Source organism: Poecilia reticulata, chromosome 21 (assembly GCF_904066995.2).
Source record: "Poecilia reticulata chromosome 21, P_reticulata-male-v2, whole genome shotgun sequence".
NCBI lineage: Eukaryota > Metazoa > Chordata > Actinopteri > Cyprinodontiformes > Poeciliidae > Poecilia > Poecilia reticulata.
The window spans coordinates 8,050,653-8,073,044 of record NC_088850.1 but is presented as its reverse complement, the minus strand read 5'-3'; the positions used below and the strand labels follow the sequence as shown (position 1 = coordinate 8,073,044).

The 22,392-nt window shown below is 39.5% G+C and overlaps 1 protein-coding gene across 17 annotated transcripts in view; it reads right to left on the bottom strand.

Annotated features, from left to right (window-relative positions):
* Positions 1-22,392, bottom strand: part of gphnb (gephyrin b) — an 89,666-nt gene that overhangs the window by 45,829 nt on the left and 21,445 nt on the right. For all 17 annotated transcript variants that reach the window (XM_081602537.1, XM_081602529.1, XM_081602530.1 and 14 more), the window contains exons 2-4: positions 8,114-8,192; positions 1,860-1,917; positions 1,665-1,757 (exon numbers count right to left, since the gene is read on the bottom strand). In XM_081602537.1, the coding sequence (XP_081458663.1) occupies positions 1,665-1,757; positions 1,860-1,917; positions 8,114-8,192 (230 nt within the window). The remainder of the gene's footprint in view (positions 1-1,664; positions 1,758-1,859; positions 1,918-8,113; positions 8,193-22,392) is intronic.

Sequence of the window (22,392 nt, the reverse complement as noted above, 5' to 3'; positions counted from 1 at the left end):
CACATGTACGCAGTAAAAACAAGAAACAATATATAAAATGTGAATACAAAGAGAACAACATCAGTAAAGCTCATCAAAACAGCCATGAAATACAATATGTGGTCAAGAGGAGTGTTTCTATAATCCACAAAATTCATATTAGGCAACAGTAAATTTCCATTTTTACATAATAAGGTAACACAAAAATATTATACAGCAAAAATAATACCCGAATAGCTGCTTTGTATTAATACCCTTCATTTAATTTCTTCTGGAATACATTAGTAATCACAGAGCATACAAAGTCAATTATTTCACGAAAATGTTAGCATAAAACAACGGAGGGAAGTTTATAAAATATCAAAAAATATCGGGGGGGATTACTAAAATAATAATAATAATAACTAGATATGAAATTAAATGTCTTTAAACCATCATTCCTCTTACAGAAAAAGCTTTTGATAAAGGAAGCACTTCTACTCCTTTATTTCCCCTCTGACTACAGGACTAATTAGTGGTAATCAGTGTTGTAACACATGCGTGTGATCAGCAAAAAGCAAGCTGCTAATGAAGCAAAGGCAGCAGCAGGAGACATGTGCCTCTCAACACACATTCAAACAAAAAAAAAACTTGTCTACTGCCTACATTAGAGGTCGTCACACCTGTAGTTTGCAGAACTGTCACATAAGCAAGACATCTTCTTGCATAAGTGTGTATATATTACACTTTCTCATATGATGTGCATCTGTGGTCACGCTTTTTGAGTCATATTTGTGAAACCCCCTTTCTTTGCAATTATTGCTACATGAAGTTCAATAATTCAATAATAACACTAAGCTTACAGTTTCCTGTAAGCTTAGTGTTAATGAAAGTTTTGCAGCATCCAATAGATTTTCTATCAGGATAGGCCTATTTTTATTTTTAGCCATTTTCCCCATCAGATCTGCCCAGTTCCCCTTTAGCTGGTGAAGGAAAAACATCCCAGCAGCATGATACTGCCTCCACCATGTCTTACTATCCGGTTGGTGTGTTCATGGTGATGCGCAGCGTTTGGTTTCCTGACATAAAGTGTGTTGAATGTGGGCTATAAAGTTCATTTTGGCCTCCTGTATTCAGATCTGTGCATTTAATGTTCAATTTTGATTTTGGCTTTAAATAATCTGCTTTAAAAAAGCAAAACGACAACAACAACAACAAAAGTGCAAGTACCAATAATGTATTAAGTTTCTGTGTCATTATTAAGGCCTTATCTGCTCATATTTTTTTAGATTTTAATGTTTCATGACTGTCCCTTGTGTACAGCTTTGAGATTAAATCCACATTGTGCGGTTTTGTTTTGAAACGTCGGAGTGAGTAAAAGAACATAAAGTAAAGCAGGAGACCCGAAAACATCAACAAGAAACGTCCAACATCATACATCCAGTGTCACAGAAACGTTAATAAATTATTTGATCAAAAGGAACTTGGTGTTTATTTTTTGTTATTGTTAATAAAAAAAAAATCTAATTTTAATTTTTAAATCTATTGATCTAATTTGTAATTTGGTTAGCTACACTTTTACATATTTTGTCATTCTTTTTTCTCTCCATATTTTCTTTTCCAGGGTTTGCTAAAGTACAAAACATTGCTGTTTTTCATTGACAACAAGTCAAGTTCTCTGGGAAACATTTAATACGTCAGCTCACCTCTGGTGTTACGTCTCTCGGGGCGAAGCCAGTGCCCCCGGTGGTGAGGATGAGGTTGAGCTCTTTCTCATCGCACCAATCCACCAGCGTTTCCTGTTGGCAAAAGCATGCACAAAATGCACATTTATGGAAATCTTATGTGAAGATATACACATCACTGTAATACAATGAGAGCAGCAGACCGATTATGCGTACCTTGATTTCATCTATCTCATCTGGCACTATCTTGTAGGCCACGATCATGCCCCCCAGCCTTAGAGACAAAGAAGAACACAGTGTCTGAGAAAACATACGTGGCACAGAAAGAAAGAAAGTTATTTTCTGTATCATTACAAACCCAGCACAGTTCTCATGGCTGGAGAAATTGTGACACGCATGTTAAATGCAAAGAAGAGTTAAAACCCAAGGGGACAGACAATCTGTTTGGTCTCATGATAGTTTACTAACAGAGATGGGGTCATTAATGGGATATACTTATGTAGACTCATAAACGATGTCAAATATGAAAATAACAAGAAACACTGCAACTAAACAAGGGGGGAAATGCCCTTGAAAACTCCTTATGAAAGGATTTTCCCCAGGATGGCCCAGAGAGAGGAAGCTCTGAGAAGTGAACATTGGAGCATGGCGCCCTCCTGTGGTCAGACACAGTATTACACCATCTAAAAAATACCCAGACGGAAGGTGAAGAATCTTCAGAAAACCCTTATGTAACTTCTTTTTTTTAAGAGATCTATTTTTGTGATTGTAGTGCATCATGTTTCCCCTCCATGACACTTAAATGTCATGTTACCCTCCTGCAGCCAACGCACTGTAACAGTTCATTGTTGTTAATCCTCTATCTTACAGTCTTCTGGGATACTTTTAGAGAGTTTACCATTTTCTTGCGGCAAGCATACATAAAGTCAAAATATTGAACTCTAACAGGTTGACCGATGATGTGCAAAAGTCAGAAATGGATCTTTGATAAAAGAGAGCAATTATTATAAAGAAAAAATGCACCTTTAGGATGAAGGAGGCTATTCACAACGACCTGACATGCCACCATGTCAGGTCGGCCCACCTGACATGGTGGCATGGGTGATTTACCCACGCTTGGCGCGTTTTGATGGGAAGGGAGCGGCTTTTGGCAGCTCTGTATGGATTAATGCGTGTTTATATGGGTTTGTGCGCGTGCGCTCGTTCGTTTATGTGTTTGCGTGTCTCTGCGTTAGACCTCGGGGAGAGTAAAGGAGCTGTCAGGACAAATCACCTCTTGTGTGCTCCAGGGGTTTTTCATGCCTCTCCGTTTCAGCCCAAATGAAAATACGCTCTTCACAAATAACCGGAGTTCCTTCCCAGTGTTTCCTTGGCAGCTCTTCCTGTCTGGAGACTCTGGTTGCTGCGTCGTGTAATGCTTGGGAGCGTGCGAGAGCTCCTCTGTGCCTTTTTTAATAATTAACAGGGATCACATTTCTTTGTTGTGATGTATTTAAGATCTTCAGGCACATTGTTTTACGTTTGCGATGAACAAGTAAGCAATTTACAGATTTGGTGTAACGATAATGTGCATATCAAGAGACAAAACGGTACCAGTCGGACATTTTGGCTGACATATGCGAGCATTGCTAATGTTTTCCCCAAGCTGCACAGGTGGCCAAATTACAGTGCAATGGAAAATGAACTGACAACTTAAATGATGCCCAGGTGAATAATAGTAATGCTAATGATAAACACAATTTTAATAATGAGATGAAAAAAACATGTAGTTATATTTAAATGCAAAAAACACACAGATTACAGATGTTTATTTTTAAGGGAATACCATGGAAACCATATATTTAAATACATGTAACCTCCCCCGAACGGCATTTAAAATAAAAAAAACCCTAAACTTCCTGTTCTTTATGTCAGGCACCACCACAAACTTTATTTCTATTTGCAAATGTCAAAATAATGAGAAATATTTTACAAGTTTTTTTCAGTCGTATTTTTTCTTGCTAGTAGCAATATGCCTGAACGTTTTGAGAAAGCCCAGATGATGATATCCTGTCTTTGTAAGACTTTGATTCTTGCTCATTCCAGCAAACAAAGGTCAGCCAGCAAGGAAGAAAACAAAATGATTCATTTATTTTTTGTCCATAATGGCCATTTTTGCGCTTGGAGAAAATAAGGGAAAACTTACAGGTTGAAAACCCCGTCCAAACTGTAAATTATACAGACTGAAACATCATATTGTGCAAAAAATTTAACTGCAAAAGGGATTAGTCCTGCTTACAAAATAATATGGCAGCATGAGTTTGTAGCGTTCTGATAAAGAGTTTGACTTTATTAGTAGGAAAACGCAACATTTCATTTTTGTAATGCAGTTATACATCTTTATGACAACAGAAATCCATTTGTCAAAAGCTCGGCTAAAGGTAGTCAGCGCTGAAGATAGCATTTTGCCTTCGGTGTGGACAGATCCTAATGCAGCTGGAAAAAAAGAAGAAGAAGAAGAAGAAGAGACGCAAGAAGAGGGGGCAGACAGAGAGGAAAACGGGGGCGGATGGGTGAGAGAGTGGCAGTAGTATTGGCCTGAAAGCTTGGACATCTCGGCCAAATCTTACAATGAATAAAAGACGAGCACAGAAAGAAGGATGAAGATGGGAAGCTTGAATAACAAAGAGAGGCACAAAGTGAAAAGGGTGCAAAAAAAGGGGACACACTTTACAAGAGAGGGAGGATTTGGAAGTGCGTGTGTGGATGTGTGTGCGTGCACAAAGGTCTGCTGCAAATCTCAGTGGCTGTGGGACACTTTCAAGAAGAGACCCATCTGCCAGGGTGATTTCATTAATAATACACGCTCTTTGTAGAAAGCACTCAATCTCACTCTCTGTATTTTTCTTGCATCCACACACACACACACACACACGCACACACACACACACACACACACACACACACACACACACACTACATCCAGGGGGGAGACAAAAGCCTCCTCGGTCATCTCCACACTCCCAGTAGTAACATAGAGTTGAGCCCATTAGAGGTAAGTTGTTGGTTCATCCATATGTAGGAAAGCTCTCAAGGGGTGACCTCTCAACATGTTTGCTGATAGTAGGGAAGGTGGAGGCAAAGGATGAGCTCACTCCTTTAAACCCCCACTGTGTTGAGAGCTGAGAGTGGCCACCACGGCGTTCCACTCACACACAAGCCCGGAGAAACAAACAATATTAAAAAGTGTGCAGAAACACTCCACCCTGCAAGGGTTATTTATGGACTAAATGTCACCATGCTTCAGCTACGCCGTTTCTGACCGTTTCTGGCTTTCGAGTTTAATTTCTTTCTTTAAAACCGCAGCAGCTACACCTCTAAATGCAAACGTCTGTGGCGAAAGTGAGCAGGTCATAGTGGATTCGTTTACGCTCTGCAATTCTTCCCTTGGATATTTTTGGAGCAAATCCAGAAAAAAACACTAGCCAAATATGTCAACTTCACACAGAACATTTTGTCAAACAGGAAAGACAAATGTTCATCTTAAATAGACAGAGAAGAAGCATGAAAATGTGTGTTTTTATATTTAAATACTTAAGTATTAACAGGAGGTTTTCCAGTAACAGTACTGGAAAACCTTATTATTGGGTAAAAAAAAAAAAAAAAAATCTATGTGCTTAACTTTAACATTAAGGGATTTTTCTAAAATGTTCACTGTGAGGTTTTGCTACTGCTTTAAAAGATCATTTAAAATTAAAAAAAAAATCTTCACCAGGGATGGCAAATGACCATTTAGGTTTGTTTTTTTATAAACATGTTTTTGTTCTATGACGTTGAGAGCTAGAAAATACTTTAAACTTTTGCCAATTGCTCAAATGCTGCAAGATAATATCACAAAGGCAGTAAATATACAACACACAATCCTATCACCGTATTAAAATGATAGATTAATGAGCAGATGTACACGTTTTTTTGAGGGGGTTTACAGTAAATACACTAAAAATCGTAGAGCAACAAGTGTTCAGCAAAGAAGCTGACAGATCTGGTGCAGGGATTTTTCACTTTGTCCTCATTTAAACCGTCTTCACCACAGGTCTGTCCCCGTGTCCTGGAAGCCTTCAGGTTCGTCTTTGTCCCTGATCAGACAGTGAAATTAGGTCTTGTGTCACACGTTTGATTTTTTTAATTTTTTTTCTGGTTATTTTTAGTCCTGGCAGTTTGCAACACTGAAGAAGATCTTTGCAGCCCAAGTCAGTGAAGGGTGCTGACAAACCGTTGACGCACAAGCATAAAAAAAATAATAAAATTCACACAGAGGCATTTATGTGAAGAAAACAGTTACATACACACACATATAGGAACATCCAGATGGATACACATCCACCGCTTCCACACCTCCATGTCCTTGAGTCTCATATTTGTTCATCTCCCCTCTGCTGCTAGGTCTAGCCTTTGCTTCACTTCATTTGTCTCCACTCTCCATCCGGCGCACCTCTAGATGCTCCCAAAAGTGAAACCAGACCGACTGATTCCACGTGCCAAAGCCTACTTGGGAGATGCTGTGATTATAGTTTAAACGTCCTACTGTGGTGCCTCACTAAATCTCACCTTCCATTCTGTCTTCACTTCTTCCTTTTGTTCTCCTGCCTTTTCTTCCCCCCTCCCCACCCCCAATGTTTTATTATTTCTGGCAGCTGTGACACACTGAACAAATGGTGTTCAAGCTGGTCATGATGGAGTCAACAGCAACAAACGAGAGGTTTTATGTAAACCATCAGCTCCACGTCAGACAGCAAGGCGTTCCAAAAGAACAGTAACCAACCAGTGCAGGACACAAATGACTGTTTTTAGACCAAAAACAGCCAGAGTCCAGTCTGCCCTAGCAAGGCCTAATTTATACACCTTGTATTTTCTCCACAGTTTGCTAAATTGACGTAAATTTTAAATGTCGTCATCTGTATCCATGAACCAACTTGGGTCTCCTAGGAGTTTCTGCCAGCGTTGAGCCACGATCTTTGTGGCCGTGCTGACTGTATGTGCCAGTAGGGACAATGCATAAAAATTTGATCTTGGTCAAATTGTTGCACTCCTCAAACACAAACTACCTGACTTCAGGTCTGCTGTAGAGATTTCAACTGAAGAAAGAAGACTTAAACTTAAAAAAAAAAAAAAAAAGAACTGTAAGTGATGTGCAACTATAAATTCAGTTCATTTACCATGATGTGATCATTTCACTACTTTGTCAGTTTGTACATTTGGAGTTTTGGTCTTTTTGCACCATTCTACTCTTTTTGGGTGTGAAAAAGCAGCTCCAACCTCCTGCAGCTCCTTATTGGTGAAGAAGGCAGCAGATACAGGGAGGGGGCAATAGCTTTTCATATAAAAATGTTATTCTTCTGAATTGTTCCCCTCAGTAAAACTTGGGTTTGGAAACATTGGCAAACTTGTGCAAATTTCTAAGTATAGGTACAAGTACAGAAAGTTTATAGTTGCTAAGAATAACCGCACTTATCATGGTATTTGCTAATATAAGGTTATAGACAGAGTTAAAGTTGATTTCTTGAGTAATTTTCTTTTTAAAGCTGCTTTTCTAACACAAAGGTTGTGATGTCACCTTCCTTAGTAACACAAATAATAATTGACTGCCAATCACAGAAAGGGTACGATAAATATTTGGACAGCCGTTAATCTCTAACAGAAATTGGGGGGAAAAAAAAGGTCTCCAAAGGTCAGAGCTCTAGAGATCAGGAATTGGTCACAGAGTTCTGTGCACAAATATAGTAAGCAGTTATCAAACAAGGTTGAATTGCTGTAATGTCAAAGATTTTCCCCGTGATTATTCTGCGTCACCAGGTGATGTTCTTACTAAAACCTGGACAACAGAGCACATCCTAAAGTCCTAACACTGGCAATAGACTTTAAAATACTTGAGTTAGTTTATAAATGACTGAATGTCTTAGTAACAAAAGATCTGCTGTTAACATATCAACCTTCCAGGCCACTCAGATCTTCTGGTTCCAGTTTACTTTGCCTCCCCAGAGCCAGAACAAAACATGGAGCATGCAGCTTCTATGACCCACAAATCTGGAACAGATATGGCATTGGGTCTATTTCTCAGGAACATGTTGATTTAATCTTACCAAATCTATAAAAACTTAATTAAAAACTAAACATACAAGCATTACAGAATTGCTAAATAATCTGTTGATGAAAACATTTCATTTTTTAAGATACCAAGGGTCATGTTTAGTTCTTGCATGGAAGGTATTTTTCTTCCACTGAAGAGATAACTTTAATCCATTAGTTGCAGTATTTCACTATAAGAATGCAAGCACGAATCTTTGTGTCAGAGTGAAGCCTAGATAAAAAAAAAAAAAAAAAAAGGACTTTCAGATGGATTAAACGATTATGTGCATGAAGGTTTTGTTGTCTTTTCAGCTTGGGGATGAATTGTCAAACAAAGAAAAATAAATAAAGAGGTCAATACTCACAAGGAGGGGTCGTGGACGAGATCTTTGAGGTTGATGCCGCTGCGGTCCTCTGCTAGGTTCCGAAAACAGCTGTCGCTAACTGGAAAGAAAGAGACAGAAAACGTGGCGAAAATTTATTTGGCATAAATTCAGTGCAATACATGGAAGAGCTTCAGAGTTTAGTCAATGATGAGACTGATGCAACTGATGAGAAATGATTCATTCTCATGTCAGGCGACTCTTGACATGAGAAAACCTCATTCAGTCTAGCAAAAGCATCATCAACACAACAATGTAAGGTGCGTTCACACTGCAGCCTGAAATGATCCAATTCCGATTTTTTTTTTTTTTTTTGACGTAATGCGACTTGTATCCAATCTTTTCATGGCAGTGTGAACAGCACAGGTCGGACTCTTTTTTGAATGTGACCCATATCCAACACGTATCCGATTCAAATGCGACTTAACGTTCAGGTCGCATTCATCCCAACTGAACGTCACTGATTCTCAACAAATCTCACTATTCTGCATCTTGATACAGGCAAGCGGGAAGCAAAACAACAACCATGACGGACTATATGAGGATTAAGTTGTTAATATGTTGCTCCGGCCGGACAACAACTTCAAATATGTAAGCTATGCTCCACCGTTAGCCTCCATGTTTACTTCCGCAAACACTGAGCTCTTCTTGTTTTTATGGCAGTTGGGAGAACACTGGGAACGCTGACGCTATTGCGCCCTCTAGTGAGAATGCGGGACACTTTCAGGTCGTTTGGCTGTCCACACTGCAGAACGCATACAGGTCACATTTACTGGCAGTGTGAACGGCCCCGGCAAAAAAATCGGAATTGGGTCACTTAAGGCTGCAGTATGATTCAATTGAAATATGGGAAAACAATATTCCTGGCAAATATTCACCCATTAAAGGAAATAAACAAAACATATTTCAATTTCAATAAAATTTTGCTGTTTAAATAATCATAAACCATTTTTGTTGGTAAAACTGACAGGGACTTTACAATGAAGACTTAATGTAGCCCAAGACAGTTAAGCCATGTTGACATATTTTATTTTTATTGTTTGGTCGGAAAAGAAAGAAAGAATGAAAAAAAAATTATTTGACAGACTTCTAATATTTTTTTCACCAAAAAAAAAAAGAAAGAGAATATCAAATGTTTGGCATATCACAGCAAATAAAAAAAACCATGAGACTTTATTATTTTAATTGCAAAGAACTGGATAAGCAGACAGACTTTATGCAACAAGGTCTTAAGAATTAGGGGAAAATCAAATACACCGGGGAGGAGGAAAACACTGGATAATACTGGTCTTTTTATTTGTTTGCTTTTTTTAAACAATTTTCTTCTTTCAGAATTTATGTGTTGGGTAAATGCAGCAATGGTTAATTGGTTTGGCTTGCTTTTTGCTGGGATGATTTATACCAAGGTCCATTTCAAATAGATTCACAAACTAATTAGTTTAGCAGAGATACAAGGGCTGTATTGAAAATAAGCAATAAGTCAAGGTCAAGGGAACAAAAAAATCGGAAAGACCTTCAGAAAGTGTAAGCAAATACTGTTTAAAACCATCCGTCTGTCCGTCCATCCATCCATCCATCCATCCATCCATCCATCCATCCATCCATCCATCCATCCATCAAACCCCAGACCTCGAACAATTCCCAGCTCCCTCCAAGGGAATGCCAAGGCATTCCCCGGACGGCCAGGAGTTGTAATCTGTTCAGCAAATCCTTGGTCTGCCCCGAGGCCTTCCCCTGAGGGAATTTTCCACAACATGTCCCAATGGAACGAAGGCACACATCACTGTACTTGTGCCCAAGACCACTTTAAAATTGTACAGGAAGTTTGACTCCTTGAAGGTAAAAGGAAAAGACACGAGGAGTGACTCGAGGCTTTTGCTCAGCAGCGAGTTCATCTATTAATCAAAAAACCGGTGCCCACGCAAAACAATCGAGTACTTATTAAGATCTTCTTGTACAGTTTTGCTGTGTCGTTTGTCACGTTACCGAGCTGCAATTAGGTGAATATGTCACCTCTGACTTACGGAGCATGTGCTGGTATAAAACAAAAAGTTACGATCACAAAGGTAGAAATTCTACCTTTATGGTAGAAATTCTCTTTCTACCATAAAGAGAATTTATGTAACTTTTTGTTACGATCATGAAGAAACTAATCAAAACACAATGTGATGAGAGGATCTTTAGTACAGAAAATAGTGAAAACAAGTTCTCCACTAAACAAAATTACTAAATTAAATGACTCTCAGTAACACCAACTTTTTTTTTTTTTTTGAGTTTTCAAAACCATCTGATTTGCCCAACATGTGTAAGACTAAATGATTTCTGTGCAGATTATGAGCTATTATGTATCTACTAACTGGTATTAGATTCTGCCATTGCAATTAAACATTACTAAAAAGAAATTTGACTTCATAAATTGAAGTCTTAAAATTGGGGCTCCGTCTCTTTAAGAAGCTCCTGCTCTCATCACAACAATGCTTCTCATTATGCTGTTGATTCATGATTATCAAGCTTGTTTTTTTCTATTTATGCGTTTGAACTATTGTACTTTTTAAGGCCCTCTTGTAGATGAGAACTAGTAATTAAATATTTTACCTGGTAACAAAAGTAAAAAAGGAAATCGGCATCATGCCATGTTTATTTTTTAAAGTTCTTTTTTTTGGGGATGACAAAAAAAATGCTGAGGTTTTGGATTAAAACAAATTGAGTGATGGCTTTGACATATAGGAGTCAACAAAGACTAAGGCATGTTTTAACTTTATTCTAAGGAAAGTCACATAAGTCTGCTTGAATATAGAAAACAGTCAGTCTAGCTGTAAAAGTTATAGGGATAAAACGAATATATCCCTTCAGGAGTAAAACTGGCTTGAAGATATAAAATGAATACAGTAAAGCCTTTGGCTTTATGCTAACTTCCTGGTAAAATTATAGATGAATAAATGCATTTTGTAAAATGTGTGCTCTAATCTAATACTGAAACATCTTTGTGGAATCCAAAATTGTAAATAGGGCATTTGGTGTCACACTGAATAAGAAAATAAATGTATATGTTTACATACATTTTTAATTTAATTGCATTACTATTACAAACCACAATTCACCAACAGCGGTCAGATAAAATCTCGGTTTCAGCTTCTTTCATAAGTAACAACAAGTCCCCAAAATCACAACTGGCCAAAAACTGTTTTGCTTTTTAATACTGTACCACACATAAATGTCGTCACCACAGGAAACATACGATCCACCAATCCTGTCATTTCCATGCACCTTTATTGTCTCCAAGCATTCCTTACAAAGCCACAGCTGCCCCTTGACTACAGAGCAGGTGTGAGTCATCATGGTGATCACAGTCATACAGAGTGACAAATAAGGTGAGATGCTGAGGAAGACAAAGACAAGAAAAGGGGGACAGAGAGACAGTTAAGAAAGATGGAAGAGAAAGACGATACGTCCCGTTATCTGAGGGGGTCACACATGAGTGGACGTAGTCGTGTTCTAAAATAAAGTCAAAACCCGACGATTTAGAGGGTGATGGCGTTGGTGTGGTGGATGTAAGCCAAAAAACTTGATGTGCTAGAAGTAGTCAAGACTGAAAATGTCATGATGTTGCTCAAATGAAGTGCTATGATCCATGAACGAGAGAAAGGGGGGAAAGGGCCCGAGCAAGGGAGGGGGGGTGAAGCAAGAAGGGTGTACAAGATGGAAGTAAGCTGTCCAGTAAGGCACGCAATCAGGATGGGGTAGATGGGTCTGAGAGATTTAGGGAAAGATGCGAGAGAATATAAAGACGGGAGGAAGGAAAATTTGTTAAAACAGGAGGGTGATAAAAACGAGGCACTGCTGATGGGGCACCTTTGTGCAGAGAGAGGTAAACACAGGGAGCTGGACGTAGCTCTGGGCTCTGGCAAATAAATCGGAAAGTGCTGACATTTGCACACCAAGTCAACTCGGGAAGAGAGGATGAAACAAGGGAGACAGAGAGACTGCTGGAAAAGGGTAGGGGTAAGCAAGCAAAAAAAAAAAAAGAAAAGTAAACGGGGATGCAAAAACATGGAGTACACCTTTGGTGTGGAGGGCCGTAGCTGCATAAATCCACGCGTGTGCATACGTTTGTGTGCGACGAGGAAACTTCTTTCAAGACTGCAGTATTCCTTACAAACACGCACACTCAGAGCCTTCCTCAGTCTTTCTCTCCCAGCTACCCCTTGATCTAAAAATAGCCGCTCCTCTCTCCTACAAGAGGCAGCAACCATTCTGAACCAATCAACACGGTCTGTCAAAGGCATCGGTATCCACCACCCCTCTGAGTGTGTGTGTGTGTGCACGCACGCATTCGCCCGCACATGTGCAACAAGAGGGAACTCCTAACTGAAGGTAATAAAACTGCCCTCCCCTGCTGCAAAAGCAATCCCTTCCACAAAACAATGGCTGGGAAATAAAACTGAAATTGAGAGGAGGAAAGGAGCAAGACAAAAAAAAAAAAAAGGAGGGAAGAAAAGAGGAGAGAGTGGAAGAGAGGGACAGGGAGATCTGGCTGCAGTGGAAACAGGCTTCAAAGGAATATTAATGTGATCCTGTGCAAGAGCTGAAGAAAGGGGAAGAGACGAAGGCGGGAGAAATGGAGGAGGGGAAAGCAGAGCAAAAGAATTTACGACGCTGCACCCTCCCACATCGCTCGCTCCGGCTGTGCACCTTTCTCCAGGTGAAGCAGCTCATATAGACGTTCATTGCATCTTCTTGAACACTGTAAAAAAAAAAAAAAACCTGGAGCAAATCAATAAAACTTAATCCCGCTCAGATCTGCTTCCACTTGTAAAATCCTGATGAAAAGACTATGTATCCTAAATTCAGGGGATTTTGACATCAAGTCTTTGACAGGTTCTAAAATGATTTAAGTTTAACCTGAAGCGCATCAAACCACCAAGGATATTCGATATTGGGGATATTTAATAAACAAAGACTAAAGTCTTAATCAGAAACATGAACCACACCTCTGGATTACTGCAGCTAAAGATTATTTTAGTAGTCAATTATCCTATCGATCATTCTGATGATTAACTGAGCAACGTGGTTAACTCTTAGGATTATTTCATACGATATTAGAAATACAAATAATTGACAAATAAGGCAGTCTGGAATCTCTTCAGTTCCTCATGTCAATAATTCCAAGACATGCTTCATTTTCTTTACTTGTTATTCATAATAATTATAGAAAAAAAATGTTTGCAAGGACCAGCTTCTTTCATGAGATTTCTTGATTCGTTTGTAAGGAATGCTTTTGATGTTTGAATTCGATCACAATCTAAAAATAACATATTACAAGACCTACAAGTCAAGCAGCAAACTTTATTATCAAAATAAAATTCTTATTTCGTAGGGCATGTAGTAAGTACCGTCTGTTATTATAAATTGTCTGCACCTGTGAGTGGGTGTAAGTTCAGAGGCCTGGATGTCCACAGGCCACAGGAGTGGGTGGAGATCAGGCCAGTGCTTCAGAAGCATTATGCCAGGCAACACCACTCGTGTATGTAATCCAGATTACCAAAGCCGAGCATAAACGGGTTAATATGGCTTCTGGAAAGGGTTAGAGGCTAAACTGTGGCTGTGCAAAGAAGGTCAGGACACGAGAGAACAGCATCAAGAGGGCAAGAGAAAAGGAGCGGATCTGGGAAGAAAAACAACTAACATTTAGTCCGATTACAGGCTAAAGATTAAATATTCATTTATTTCAAATGATTGTCTTTTCCTGATCAAAATTTCAAGCTTAAATTTAGGAAACTGGCTTTGGTGTACAAGTCCAATAGAAAAGTGAAAGTTAGAAAGTAGCAGGAGGAAATTAAACAGATGTGTTGTTCTTAAACCTGATCTTAATGCATTTTAAAATAGATTAAAGGTTGAAGTTTAAAGCAGAATTTAAAAGATTTTCAAATAGAATGTTTACTTTTAATACTTTATAAAACGCATTAAGAATGTTAGTTGAATTATCCTTTTACTGGAAGAATTGCTCAAGACTGTTTCTTTATTTAACCAATTATCATATCAGGAATTCCCTTGAGATAAGATCTCTCTTTCGAGGGAAACCTTTAGGGAACCACATAAAAATAAAGTTCACTGTTAAGGATGTGATAAATAACTCAAGACTTTTTCAGAGAACTTTATATCAGTAAAGTATTTAAAGAGGCTCAAAGAACTAAACTCTTTTCCCAAGGTGAGATGTTTAGAAATTCAATACATATGAACCTGGGATGTTTAAGGAATATTTGATACCAAGAAGTGAAAGTCAGGATCACATGCCTTTTTTTTGTGTGTTTTTTTTTTTTTTTTTAGCTGAGCGCAAGAAAAATTTGGGGGACAGAATTGCTGGAACATAGAAGTGACTTCACATTAGCAAGGGCAATGCAGTCTAGGTGTATTTTCTGAAACAGTTACTTTAGCTTGCAGCCATGAGGCATCTCTAATTCAGTAACTTGGCTGGCTAGCAGGCTGTGTGCTGTCAGTCTGTCAGCGACTGGCAGGGAGGGTTCATAAACTGCTAATATGTTCCACTCAATCATTTCCGGGACATAAAGCAGTCAGCACTCATTATCTCCCTGGGATCCCACACTAATGGGGTTTTCCCTTATAGGATGCCCTCATACACTCTCATTCACATGCATCCCTCACATCGAATGTGTCTGCATCTCCAGTTACATGTGTGAAAAGAATAAAAATCCTCAAAAGCCTCATGTTATCACGTGCGTTAACTCAACACGCAGCCTCGACGCATAGAAGGGCCTGAATCATGGATCGTACTGAAGGCCAGAGCAACAGGTGCTAAAGTAGTGCTAACAACTCTGATGTTAGAAACTGATGTTAGAAGTAGAACAGTTTTGGCTTTGTGGCAGGCTACATAGAATGAAAAACACTAGGGATTCAATTTAATATAACTTCTTCCTAAGTCCTAACTCAAAGTTAAGGCCTAAACAAAGTAACATTCCTTTGAAAAAAAAAAAAAAAAAGCAAAAGTCTGAATAAATACTTTAAAAGCCCTTCAGAAAGACATTGTATAACACGCATGATATTAAAAACTTTGCGCTTCACACAAATCTAAAACATCTTGACATCTCGACTTTTTGGATATCGTGTAAGGATCTCACACAAAATCTAAGAATCTCTTTCCCGTAAAGGTCTTGTTAAAAAACAAAAGCACATATGTTCTGCAAGCTTGAAAGAGCCGCCTCAGTTCTTCAGAAAGCAGGTCATAGCAGCTGGTAAGAAATTTAAAGAGTTCTCAAAAGAGTAGGAAATCAGCCATTCGTCTAGAAAGGGTTTTAAAAGTGGAGGACATGTAAGACAACTGACAGCATGCTCAAATCTGATTGTTCAGGCACGTTCATTCTGGCAGGAGATCATAAAATGTAAAAAAACAAGAAGTCTCAAAATATTGAATTCAAACCGAATGACTGAGCTGAACCTTAACACGGCAACACAACAAACAAACGCGTCTGCACCCTAAACGGAACTATCTTGGAATAAAATCAATCACCGATGTATTTAATTGACAAACAAAATACAAAAAGGCCAGTGAAAATTGGTGCGCACTAAGACAGTTTGCTCTCTGAAGAGCTGCTGCCCTTTAACGTCACTGGAAAGCCATCATTTCAAAAAATGCTGCAGACATTTGACAAACACAGTAGTAATTTTACACTTTTTTTCACAAAAGTCCTAATTGACAGTATCGCCTGTTTCACCTGCCCAGCCTAATGATTAATATCATCCTGTTCCAGTGTTAAATGTTCCTTAGAAATTAGCTTATTGACCTTTGAGAGTGTGTACCTGCATTATTATGGCATTTTGATGCTGTTAATTAACAATGGTCTCAAAACTTCAATACCATCGTTTATCGTAATAATTTCTGGGACAATTAATTGCCCGGCAAAATTTGTTGTTGTGACAGACCTGCAACTGGGATTGTGTTCTTTTCACAGATGAATCTTAAACAGATTTGTGTTGTACACGAGAAAAGAAGACAGGTTTGACGCACACCAATTAAGATATTCCAAGAAAGAAACTGAAAGTTACAAAGCATGACGATGCCACCACCATGCTTCATGGTGCGTTCAGCTTAGTGTGGAAAAGCAGCATGATATGTGATCAACTTTAAACGAGACTTTTAACCCTCTCGTAGATTATTCAACAAGCTTAACCAAATAAAGTGCTGAACCTGGTTGCTCACTGCATCTCGATAGGTGCATTTGAGACAGAAGAACATCCACTCAATGTCCCAGTAGCCCACTTTGCACCTTTGTTGTCCATTGTCCTCTATTTGCTTGCAGCAGTGCAAATGACCCTTCAGTCCCACAGGAGCTCAATTGGAGGTCACACACTGGATTGGTCGGACTTCTGCTGGTGGGAGGGATAACACCTTTCCCCACCAATAGGTCTCATCCCAAAAAAATACATCACTGCCACCAGTGTTGTATTTTATTAGCTTGTTCTGTGTCAAATGAAAACACTGGGCCTCGGGCTTCGGATTAACTGGGTTTAATGATGAACAGAGGGTTGGATCCTCCTCCAGATTGTAATGGGTTGGTGTAGACACATGACTTGGGGGAGGGGGCTTTCAGTTCTACACCCCTCCTATAAGCTAGAAGAGCAGAAAAGCAACAGTGCACAAATAACAGCATCTTCATTCCATGGCAGGATAAATTTCCAAATTAATAAAGACTTCACGGTGCTAGGTAAAATATAGTAACAGCAATAACAGCAGATAACCTAATCTAATATAAGACCACTGTATCTTAGCAACCTTGTTAATTCGGAGGGGAGCGGTGGGGTAAGCAGCAGAGGCACAGTATTCATCATCAAAGACACACCCAGCAGCAACACACACCCACACGCACGCACGCACGCACACACACACACACACACACGCACGCACGCACGCACACACGCACACACACACACACACACACACACACACACACACACACACACACACACACACACACACACACACACACACACACACACACACACCAATTACTCACAAAACTCTCAAATCCACTACACGAGGCACACACACATGCTTTCTTAACATTAGCCACAATCTCAATCACACTGTGATGCCTGTGACAGCACACACACATATGTGGGACTACACACACATATACACACAGATCTTGAGGCTTACTGTAAGCAGCTGGGAGAATGGAGGGGTGTGAAGCGGAACAATGGGATCCTAATCGTTGGGCTGCATTTCAAAGCGTAGCCCCCTTTACAACACTGTTTCTAGATAAGATTAGAAAAAAGCTATTTATATCTAGAGGGAAAGAAGCCAACCAGTGGCTTCATTTTCAGTTATTTGAAGTCGGATCTAAATTGGGGTGGAGTTACATAATGCAAGGGAGCAACACTTTGCTGTTCTTGGGTGACTGACTTGGCAGGAGCTGGTAAAAAGGGAATCGAACCAAAAAAATAAATAAAAACATGCACCAAACCGTTGCTGCTAATAATTCACCTTTGCAGTTCACTGATCACCGCCATTACACCAAACGAGTCCAGCAGGTTTATGGGGACACAGCGGTGGGCCGGCTTTGCATCTGAATTCCAAAGATATTTCAGTGAAGCTCAGCCAAAATCCAGCATCCACGCTGAGCCAAGGACAAAACAACACAACATTGCCTGGTCCCTACACACCAGATGTGTGGAGAAAAATAAATAAATAAAAACACAGGAAGAGGGAAAGACCATTCAGTTCTTTGCAGCCGTGTCCCAGGAAAGCATGCAGGCAAGGCCCACTCCTGGCATCGGCTTTGCGTCCCGGGAGAGCAGACAAAGCTCCAACCCAGCCACAGTAGAGGTGGCGAAGGAGGAGAGGTTGTAAAGTTGGCATGTGGAGTTTAGAGAGGGAGAACTGCAGTCTAACCTTGACAGGATTAAGAGAGCAAATCACAGTGAATGAAAGGAAGGGGTGGGGATGCAGGGAGAGGGGAGCAGTAGTGATGATACTATGATATTAAATAGGGAGACCAGTAAAAGGAGTAGTAAAGGAAACGAGTAAGTTATTGGTGAGGGGAGTGTCTGACATAAAGGTATTAATGTAAAGAATGTGAATGATTGGAGGGTTCAGTGGTTGCATGAGAATTTGAGGTTTAAAGGTTTTGAAGCATAATAAATGAAACACTGACCAACATGTTTCATGTGTATGATTTTGGTGATGGCACTCCACAAAATGTAATAAAGGTGTAAACTGTTGACAGCGTACAGTCAACAAACTGTTTTCTTCATAACTTTGTAATTTTCTGTTTTTACTGTGTAAAGCACCTTGAACTGCCTCGCTGGGTGCAGGAGGGTTCATGTGTAAATCGGATTAGAAACTGTTATTAAGGGAACATGTGAATTGTAAGAGAAAACTAACAGTGCTCATCACTCTGAACAGACTATTCACATGAAGAAACTGAAACATGGTGGCAGCAGCATCATGCTGTGGGTTTGAGATTCTTCAGCAGGGGCAGAAAAGAGAGTTCAGAGTTGATGAGGAACTGATGGAGTTAAATCCAGGGGAGTCCTACAAAAAAGGTGATAAAGGCTGCAAACTGTTTTTTATTCAGGGGTTAAAGTTCAAATTCCAGCAGGACAAATCAAACACAGAACTACAACTACAGTGGAACAGATTAGAATAGTTTTATGTTACATTGCCTAGTCAAAGTAAATATCTAAATCCAGATGAAGATCTGTGGACTATAAAATTAAGCTTCACAGATCAACTTAACTGCTTTATTACCTTTATTTTTGACGAAAACTGTGACTTTATAATTATTATTATTATTATTATTATTATTACTTTATGCAACCTACAACATTTTCTTGAGGTCTTCTGATTTGGCTTCAATTTGATAAACATTCATGAGGATAAACCTACTTATGTGCAAAGTCAAGACACATTAATAGGATCTCATAGCATCTAAATTTAGACTTATTAGCAGTGCGAAAATAAACAGGGGACGTTTTTGTTTTCTGTCATTTGGAAAAAGTATTACCCCATTATAAATATCAATGTTTTTGTGGCAAGATATCACCTTATTTGTCAAGTAATCAAATGTTTTATTCATTGGTTCGTCAAACAAGGATGATTACTAAACACCAGACAAAAAAGTCAACCAACCTATCAACCAATGCCCTTCAATCTGAGGAAAAAACTTCTAAAAGCTCCTGCCCACCATGTGTATCCATTATAAGCCAGCTAGCAGACAACTTTTCACTTCTCAGTTTACGTAGCATTCATATAAACTTTTCTTTCTTCTCTCAACATCAGCAAATAGCCCAAGACTGCAGCAGTGAAAAGCCTGCAGCTCCTCACAAAGACTTGACGTACTGTTATTTTATTAATGTGTCCATAAATATTGAAAGAACACATACTAATGAAGCCACGTTAAAAAGTGGACTATTTACAGCACCAGGGAACACATGCAGTGACCTTGAGTATTTAGTCCTCCTTTCTGCCTTCTATGCCCTTCGTCTCACTTGCCATGAAAGGAATGCCCCGGCAGCTTCAACATCATCTCGACACACACCCCCCCACGCACACGCACACACACACACACACACGCACACACACGCACACACACACACATTTTACCTCCTCAACAACCTCTGCCTTCTTCCCCCTCTATACTTTTCTATTTGAATGAAATCAATGGATTGGAGGTGCTTGACGATCTGCCACACCCTCCTGCGAATATTAATTATAAATCACTGGCGCAGGGGATAATGAGCCCTGTTTCTAATGACAACAGGCATGATGAATGTGTTCGTGGCTCGACATCACATTATCATGTACCCAAGCAGGAGTGTAGGCACGTGAGCTAGTGCAGTGCAACGACTAGGCAGCAGCGTGGCTGTTGGGCGATGAGGTATTGCAGACATTTCTCCAGGTCGCGTGACATTTTGATGTTAAAGGGCCTGCAGCATGCTAGCGCTCTGTGACATTTCAAACAGCTGTTGATACTCGCATCATGCAAACTCAATAGGATGTACAGAAATGTATCAAAGCAAGTAGTATCGGCAATTACGTGACTAAGTATTTAAATGGTGTAAAACACAAAATGAATGATTACCAGATGTGTTGTAAAGTTCCTATAAAGATAAAAAATACCTTTAAAAAACACTATTTAGTCAGCACTAATTGAAAGAAAGAAACATATGAAGACAAATACTTGCTAAAGTTACACTGAAATTTTTTTTATATTTCTATATTATTCAATGACAGGGAATTCAATTAGGCCATCATTGGCGGAGAGAGAGCAAGACTTTTATGTCTTTTTGTAGATAACAGGAAGGCTAAACTGAGCACAGAAAGTTTGGTTTAATTTATCCTTTTGAGATTTCAGTGTTTCTCCTGGTGGATTTTGGAAATCCAAAATTAAAGCTTAGGATCTACACCCTTATAAACAAATATGGACATCTGCTTTGTAATGTTAGTTATACTAACTGCAGTACTGCTCTAATTCATAAGATCAGATCTTATGAATTAGATCTAATTCATAGATCTAATTACTTAGATCTATGAAGCTGAAGCTGGGGTTAATACCATGACTGTGGAAGACCAAACAACTAAAGGGCCTCAGAACTATAACTTTGCATCTGGTAAAGATACTCGAGAGGTTGGTCTTCAACCATCTTCGTCTTCTGGTGTACAGTAGTTCGTCTACCAGCCTGGCATCAGGAAGGATGATGCCATCATCTACCTCCTGAATCAAGCTATGGAGAAGACTGGAAGTGCTGTGAGAATCATGTTCAGGCTCTAGTGACCAGGCCCAAAACCATGATGCAGTGCTGGATGCAGACCTGACCCTTTAGAGTCACATAAAGACAGTTACAAAGTCAGTCTTCTATCACCTGACTAACATTTCCAGGATTAAAGGACTAAGGTTGCTGCAAGATCTAGAGAAACTCATCCACATTTATCTTTAGTCGCATTGATTACTGTAATAGTGTCTTCCCAGGTTTGCCTAAAAAAAAGTTAGATAGCTGCAGCTGATCCAGAACACTGCTGCTCGCATTCTCACTAAAACCAGGAAAATAGAGCAAATCAATACAGTTTTAAAGTCCTTACACTATCTCCCTGTAGATCAGAGAATATACTTTAAAATACTCCACTTCACCAATCAATCAATGATTGACTTAGCACCAAAATACGTTAAAGATCTGTTGCTGTTGTATCAACTTTGCAGACCACTCAGGTCTTCTGATTCTGGTCTGATCTTCATTCCCAGAGCCAGAGCCAAGCATGCAGAAACGGCATTCAGCTTCTATGCACCACAAATCTGGAAGCTGAAACGGATTTATTTTAAATGAAGCTTAAAATCCACCTGTTTAGAGTTGCTTTTGATTAGTAGACAGTGAAACATTGATCAAGATATTTGATGTGAATTTGCTTGATGACTTTGATATGATATATTTGACAAAATGTAATGTTTATTGCTTGTTTCATAATTGATGACTGTATAATGTTTTATAATGTAAAGCACTTTGAAGTGCCTGGTTGCTGAAATATGCTATACAAATTAGCTTGACCAGATTTATTTATTTATTTATTTATTTATTTTTTTTGTGCTTTCAACACCTTCCAGGGAGGACAGCTTAGGGACAAGATGGACATGTCCAGAGTGGACAACCACTTGTCCCAGTGGATCCCGGACAACCTCACTGACCGTCCACTCTCCACAGGGAACTGTGGTGGCAACATACTTCTTCATCCTTTACACTGCAGACTTCTCCATTAACTCCCCACGCTACCATCTACACACTCTGACTCTGTCATAGTGGGCCTCATCACAGGTGAGAATGACTCAGTATAGACAGTAAACACAAGACTTTGCAGACTGGTGCAAGCAGAATCACCCCCTGATCAACGCTGCTAAAACCAAGAGGTTGATAGTGGATTTCTGTAGACGCAGACCCACCTCCATGACACTGGTGGACATCCAGGGCGGGGACGTGCACAGGTGGACACTGGGAGGTGCTAGAGCACCTGCCTTTTCTTTTCTGATCAAAACATTGTCTTTCTGACATCTTTTTTTAAAGGTTTTATTGGCTCTAGTGGCCTTTATTTGATAGTTAATTGACAGGAAGGTTGGTAATGAGAGAGGGAGGAAAGAGATGTGGCAAGGGTCGCCAAGCCGGGAATCGAACCTGCAATGGTCGCATCAAGGACTAGGGCCTCCATGCATGGGTTGTGCTTAACCCATGCGCCACCACAGCACACCCTGTGACATCTT